This window comes from Coffea arabica, chromosome 2c (genome assembly GCF_036785885.1).
Source record: "Coffea arabica cultivar ET-39 chromosome 2c, Coffea Arabica ET-39 HiFi, whole genome shotgun sequence".
Taxonomy (NCBI): Eukaryota; Viridiplantae; Streptophyta; class Magnoliopsida; order Gentianales; family Rubiaceae; genus Coffea; species Coffea arabica.
The window spans coordinates 45,866,961-45,874,521 of NC_092312.1; the positions used below are offsets into that span (position 1 = coordinate 45,866,961).

Sequence of the window (7,561 nt, forward strand, 5' to 3'; positions counted from 1 at the left end):
GCAATCTTCCCAAGATTTAATGTTCTTTTTAATAATTGCTTGCAACAATGTAGATAAAGTCCGATTAACCACTTCAGTTTGTCCATCAGTTTGTGGGTGACTAGAAGTAGAAAAAAGCAATTTAGTCCCTAGTTTACACCACAAAGTTTTCCAAAAGTAGCTAAGGAACCTTACATCCCTATCAGAAACAATGGTACGAGGTACCCCATGTAAACGCACTATGTCTCTAAAGAATAAATCAGCCACATGTTTAGCATCATCAGTTTTATGGCAAGGAATGAAGTGAGCCATCTTTGAGAAACGATCAACTACCACATAAATGGAATCATGCCCTTGTCTAGTTCTAGGCAATCCAAGTACAAAGTCCATAGACAAATCTACCCAAGGTTCATGTGGGATGGGTAAAGGAGTGTAGAGTCCATAAGGATGTACCTTTGATTTTGCTTGGTGACAAGTTACACACCTTTGTGTATGCCTCTCGACATCCCTCTTCATGCGAGGCTAGTAGAAATGCTCTTGGAGAATTGACAAGGTCTTGGTCACTCCAAAATGTCCCATGAGGCCTCCACCATGAGCCTCTCTAACCAACAAAAGTCGCATGGAGCACATTGGAATACATAGTTTACCTTTGTAGTACAAGAACCCCTACGACATAGAATAATGCTCACGAGTAACCCGTGGCAAGGTGGTGAAAATCTCACCAAAGTCTAGGTCAGCTGTATATAAATCCTTAATGAATTCAAAGTCAAGCAACTTAGTGTCTAGTGTAGTGATTAGTGTATACCTTCTAGAAAGTGCATCAGCCACTACATTAGTCTTTCCAACCTTATATTTGATGACAAACACAAAACTATCAATGAAAGCCACCCACCTCGCATGCCTTTTGCTCACTTTGGTTTGTGATTTGATGTGTTTGAGCGATTCATGATCAGTGTGGAGTATGAATTCCCGAGGTCTGAGGTAGTGTTGCCAAGTTTGGAGAGCTCGCACCAAGGCCATCAACTCCTTGTCATAAGTTGAGTAGTTCAACGAAGCACCATTCAACTTCTCACTAAAGTAGGCCACTGGTTTCCCCTCTTGAATGAGCATAGCTCCAATACCTATACCAGAAGCATCACACTCTACTTCAAAAGCCTTGTCAAAATTAGGTAAACTTAATACAGGTGCATGTGTGAGATTGTGTTTAAGTAATTGGAAAGGCTTAGCTTGTTCTTCTTCCCATTGGAATGGCACATTTTTCTTGATAATGGCTGTAAGTGGGGCAGCAATGGTGTTGAAATCCTTGACAAAGCGTCTATAGAAGCTTGCCAAGCCATGAAAACTCCTTACCTCACTTACACTGGTTGGTATTGGCCATTCATTTATGGCCTTCACCTTTTCTTGGTCAACTCGTATTCCCTGGTCACTCACAACATAACCTAGGAAGACAAGTTGATTAGTACAAAAAGTACACTTCTTAAGGTTAGCATAGAGGCTCGCCTTTCGAAGTGCATCTAAGACCATTCGTACATGCACAACATGCTCTTCTGCACTCTTACTATAGATCAAGATGTCATCAAAGTAGACTACCACAAATTTACCAATAAAAGAACGCAAAATATGGTTCATTAACCTCATGAAGGTACTAGGTGCATTAGTTAAGCCAAAAGGCATGACCAACCACTCATACAGTCCATGTTTTGTTTTAAATGCTGTTTTCCACTCATCCCCTTCTTTCATGCGTATTTGGTGATAACCACTTTTCAAGTCAATCTTAGTAAATATAATAGCACCATATAACTCATCAAGCATGTCATCTAATCGAGGTATGGGATGGCGATACTTTACCGTTATGGCATTTATGGCTCTACAATCGGTGCACATCCTCCATCCTCCATCTTTCTTTGGCACAAGTAGGACAGGTACAACACAAGGACTTAGACTCTCTTGAATCCAGCCCTTACTAAGCAAGTCCTCTACTTGCCTTTGTTGCTCCTTAGTTTCCTCCGGATTAGTCCTATATGGTGCCTTATTAGGAAGGGAAGAGCCAGGAATGAAATCAATTTGATGTTCAATTCCCCTCAAAGGTGGCAACCCATTAGGTATATCCTCAGGAAATACATCTTGGTACTCCTGTAAAAGGTTAGCAATAGCACTAGGCAAAGAAGCACCAAGTTCATTAGTGAGCAAAGACTCTTTACAAAACAAGATAAGCAAAATCTGGTTAGAGTGCAAAGCCTTTCTCACATCTCTAGTTCTAGCAAGCATGATGGATTTTCTCTCCTTTTTTCCTTCAATGGTCGAATGTGAAGTGTCAATTTTATGAGAAGATGGTTCGGCCATTTTGCTCTTTGTATCATGCAAATTTTTCTTTTTAATGTCACAATGCATGTCATATTCCTTTTGCAACCCAATTTGGTCCTCATGCACTTGTTGAGGTGTAAGAGGTGCAAGTGTGATCTTTTTAGTATTGTGCACAAAGGAATACTTATTCAAGAATCCATCAAAAATGACCCTTTTATCAAATCGCCATGGCCGACCCAAAATAATATGAGTAGCTTGCATAGGCACAACATCACATAAAACATCATCTTTATATCTACCAATGGCAAAATTAATTAAAACTTGCTTATGAACACGTACCTCACCACTATTATTCAACCATTGTAGTTTGTAAGGTCGGGGGTGATCACTTGTTGGCAAGTTCAATCGTTCCACCATGAGTGCACTAGCAACATTGGTACAGCTCCCTGGGTCAATTACCAAGCTACAAAGCTTGTCCATCACATGGCACCTTGAGTAATATATGTTCTCTCGTTGAAGGTCATCTTTACCAGCTTGAGTAGTTAGAGCTCGCCTTGCAACCATACCAACTTTACCATGAGCTGGTATCTCCTCAAATTCCTCATCTTCCTCGACCAAGGGAGGCATGTCCTCACACTCATCCTCCTTATCCGTTTGTACTTCCCCATTTGGTAGCATAAGCATAACTCTTTGATTTGGGCATTGGGAAGCAATATGTCCAAACCCTTGACACTTAAAGCACTTAGTGTCTCGGTATCGAACTTTGCTTACCTCATGAGTAGGCCTACCATCGCCCCTTGAGGGTGGTTTTGAGGAAGTTGCATTCGCCCTTAGTGATTCCTTGGTTGTCCCACCTTGTTTGGTCAAAGGGAATGCACTAGAGGGGCTGACCTCCCTCTTGAAGGGTTGGTCTCTCCAATGTCCAGCTTGAAAGTTGGAATTTTGTCAAATTGGACCCCTCCTCTTGAGCCTCCTTTCAATCTTAATAGCTTTGTCTAGCATATCATGGAGGTCCACATAATGGTGCATCTCCACTTGATCCGCTATTTCAGGCCTCAATCCACTTAAAAATCGTGCCATAGTAGCTTCCCGGTCCTCTACAATGTCAGCCCTTAACATGGCTATCTCCATCTCCTTATGGTAGTCCTCCACGCTTTTGGTTCCTTGTGTCAAATTTTGAAGCTTGAGATACAAGTCACGGTGGTAGTGACTAGGAACAAAGCGTTTTTTCATGACACCCTTCAATTCGGTCCATGTAGTGATAGGGTATTCACCACTTCGCCTTCTACTAGTAGTGATTTGATCTCACCACACTATGGCGTAGTCGGTGAATTGCATGACTGCAAGTCTCATTTGCTGCTCCTTGGTGTAATCATTGCAATCAAAGATCAACTCCACTCGTTTCTCCCATTCCAAATAGACATCGGGGTCGGATTTGCCTTGGAAAGTAGGCAATTGCATTTTAACGCCTTTGATTGGATCCACACCAGCTTTGCGGTGTTTATTCCTCCATGTCCTCGACCCATATTCCTCCTCGGAGTTGGAACTTTCATAGTCACGGGTTGGTGCTTTGTGTCTCCGGGACTTAGAATTGGTTTGGGAGTGTTCGAGACTATCCATCCTCTCATACAATGGTTCTAATTCCTGTTTCATTATCTTGAGCAATTTTTCATTCATAGCCTCCTTCACAAGTTTAATATCAAAAGGAGTAGTTTCCTTCCCTTCGGACATGTTGAGGTATTCCTGCAAAAATAGGGTTAGTGGAAATAACACCTCACTCACTCCCTTAGTATATCACTCACACTCGTGTTTCACTCAAGTGTATTAAAACACTCTAATGATCTCACCAATCACTTCTCAAGTCACTAGATTGCTTTTCTTGAAGAAATTCAATCAAACTTGAATCAAATTACACCCAAGTGTGGCGGATGAAGGCTGTGATTTTTGGAAGTTTATTGGACTGATTTGAAGACACAAAAGGAAATGTATAATATGCTGGAAAAATACCCTAAGCTATCCGCCCAAGAAAAAAAAACCAAGAAAAGGGAAAGTGTGGATTGTGACTAGTAGCTAATTTTAGGAGTTAACTACCAAGTGGAATCCAAAACTGATTAGGACTCTTGGGACTTGTAAACCACGTTTTTATTGGCTGGAAATACTATAAAATATGCACCAAGGATCGGCTAGGCAGTTGGCACAAACCACAATCAAGAAACAAAAGCAAGAGGTGGCTACAAAGTAGGAAACCCTATCTTATCTTCCCACCTTGTGTGGCTATTTAATAGCAAGGTTTCTTGGTTGTTTTGGGGTGTTAATGGCTGCTGGTTTTCTGGTATTTCGTGGACAAAGAGAGGCGGCCAATAGTTCAAGATTGAAGGCAACAAGGTTTGTTCTTTCAACCCAAGCTCGGCTAGGCTACCCAAGCAAATTATTTTCTTGTTCTTGAAATCCGATTTGTGTTTTCTTTTTCTTTCTTGCGTTGTTTTTTTTTTTTTTTTGCAAGATGGATCTTTCTTTCTTTTTCAATTCGGATCCTACACACAAGAAACAAGATCTTTGTGTCAAATTTGAGCAAGGGCAGCCGCAAGTTCGAGACAATAACTTTGGTTTTGTTTTGAAGGTTCAAGATTTGGAAAGGTTGAGAACAAGATTTTCAAGAACCCTTGTTTTCCCACCCAAGAACTTCAAGATTCAATCAAAATTTCCAGATTTCAAGAGTTTGAACAACAATATCCAACAAAAACTTGATGGCAGTCCACGAAAATTCAAGAAACTACAAAACCCTAGCGTAATTTCCAAGAAAAACCCTAACACCAATTTTCAAGAAGTTCAAGATATCAATTTTGCAGCCCAAGAACTTCAAGATTCAATCCCCACAATATCAAGGAAGCTAGGAAATTTCAAGGTCAGCCATGGTTTCATCAAGACACAACCAGAAAATAGGTTTTTCCCTCTCTGAACAGTGTTTTCGGGTGAATAGTACCCGATGAACAGTAACCCTTTTTTTTTTGGATGACTCTATATGAATTCAAGACTTCAAGATACAAGACACAAGACCCACGAAATCAAGACACACGATGGATGAATTGCGGACATCAACCAACACGAAAATTCAAGACAATCAACGAAAACAAGGATAAACAACAAGAACACAAGATAAAACCCTAGCCGCCTATGGAATTCCTATACGACCAGAATTTAACACTATAAGAAACGGAAAAAAAAATTTTTTTTTTCTTTAAGGAAAACTTACAAGATGCAATGGGATATACTTGATGTCGTCGACTAGCTCTTGATACCAACTGATATGAATGCGCGGATCTAGACGAACAATCAAGTTGAAAAGGCGGCACGTATGACCTCTAAACCCCGAGTTGATGAACTAAGACGAATCTCAACCCAACAACTAACGATTAGTGAACCAACGATTTGGATAGAAGAACGCCACAATCAAGGTGTATACTTGGTTGATACGTTCAATTTGAATAACTCAAGAAAACTCTCAAGTATCCAAGCAAAGCTCTCTTCGAAGAGAAAAGTGAATAAACTCACAAAAATTATCTAATTTCTGAATCCTTAACAAGGAGGAAGTATGGCTATTTATAGCCTTTACAAGAATTAACCCTAATCCCAAAATTGACTAAACTAACCCTACCAATTAATGAAAAGGATTCGGCCAGCCCTAAGTTCATAATGGATTGACTTTAACTAATATTTAACTATAAAAGGATAAATAATAGAACTAACTTAACTCCTCCTTAAGCGTGACCCCTAGGCGAGGCACGCCTAACTAGCAACAGGCGCTGGAGGGTCTTCTACTTGGAGCAAAGTGTAAAGTTTTGAATCTTCATTCTCCAAGCCTTCAATAATCTTTAAATCATCTCCAATGCGACCTTGGATTGTACTCACAAGGGCTTGTAAAGATTCACGCATCTTCTTGGCACGAGCTCTTGTGACTGGACCACTTGGTACTTGAATGACTTGTGCAACTTGTGTTTGACCAGCCTTGAGCCCCTCATCAGCAAGAGTGACCCTGAAATGTACTTGGAGTGGGAAGGCCGCATCGAGATGGCGTTCAACTGTGACGGCCCCACCTCCCCCTAGGGCGTACCCCAAGGTTCGGTGGGTCGCCTGCCCAACTCTCGCCAAGACTCAGTCGATCACTTCAGTTCTCAATTAAAATCAGAATAAAACCACAAGAATAAATAGGGAACTATCCAAAACTTAAAACAGAACTTATATAGACATTGCCTTCCCAAAAGAGAGTATAAACATCGAATATACAAAGGTTCTCAATCCTTCATACGTCCAGCCCGTGCCAAGCACTAGGGCGAGAACCATTACAACAGAACTAAACTGGCTAGTCTATGCTCTCATCCTGCTCGCCGTCCCCTGTTAAGGAAAACAAAACTAAAGGGATGATGTTGAAAGCTCAGTGAGGTTCCGAACACATATACAAGTAATAAACCCAATACATTAACCCATAATTCAAGAAAACATTTACAATACAAAGCGATAAACACAATCATTAAAAGGATACGTGCTCTCAAGGAGCCATTCATTCATTCGTTCATTCATTCATTCTCCTTTCATTCCCTTATACCTTCAATCATTTGAAAATGCATTTTTTGTCAATAAAACCCCTCGTTCATTCATTTCATTCACCCCCTTCCCGGACATTGGCCAAGGTCCACCAGACTTCAAAGTAATACTCGAGTATACCAAAACGTTCACCCAGGTCACCAAATAGCCCGACCGAGTCCGCTTCTGGCTCGAGTCGACCGGTAACAAGGGGCAGTGGCCAGTTTAGCGCAAAAGGCTTACATTCATGCACAAGTAACGTTTCAATCATTAAATCATTGAAAATTTCACGTTTCATTTAGGTCGAGCGCGATAAAGTACACGCTCGCCTAGAAAATTCGTTTTGGAAATCATTGGAAACACTTCACACATTATCAAACAGTAACAACAAGTCATGAAGTCAAGGAGAATATAACAAACAAGGAACACTCACCTATACAAGCAAAATAACGTCCAATTCCTCAATCACCAATGAAACCTAAAATTAAGCAAGAGAAAATATTACAAGTTATCTAGTAAATCAAATAGGTAAAATTAAAGGAAGTCCGACTAATTACTAGTAGGGCGTATAAAGATGATTCTTAAGTGAAAAGAGGGTATTTGAATCTGTGGTCGGAAATAATTAGGGTTTCGTAATCCAAGCGAGAAACCAAATTCAAAAGGGTTATAAAATTTTCCAATGGAAATCCTTGAACTA

The 7,561-nt window shown here is 40.5% G+C and overlaps 1 protein-coding gene across 1 annotated transcript; it reads right to left on the bottom strand.

Moving 5' to 3' along the window:
- Nucleotides 1-645: 645 nt before the first annotated feature.
- LOC140035673 (uncharacterized) lies at nt 646-3,414 on the bottom strand. The gene is made up of 3 exons (XM_072076993.1): nt 3,240-3,414; nt 1,737-3,137; nt 646-1,100 (listed from the first exon to the last, which is right to left on the bottom strand). Exons 1-3 carry the CDS (start codon nt 3,412-3,414, stop codon nt 646-648), a joined length of 2,031 nt encoding a protein of 676 aa, XP_071933094.1.
- Nucleotides 3,415-7,561: the final 4,147 nt, after the last annotated feature.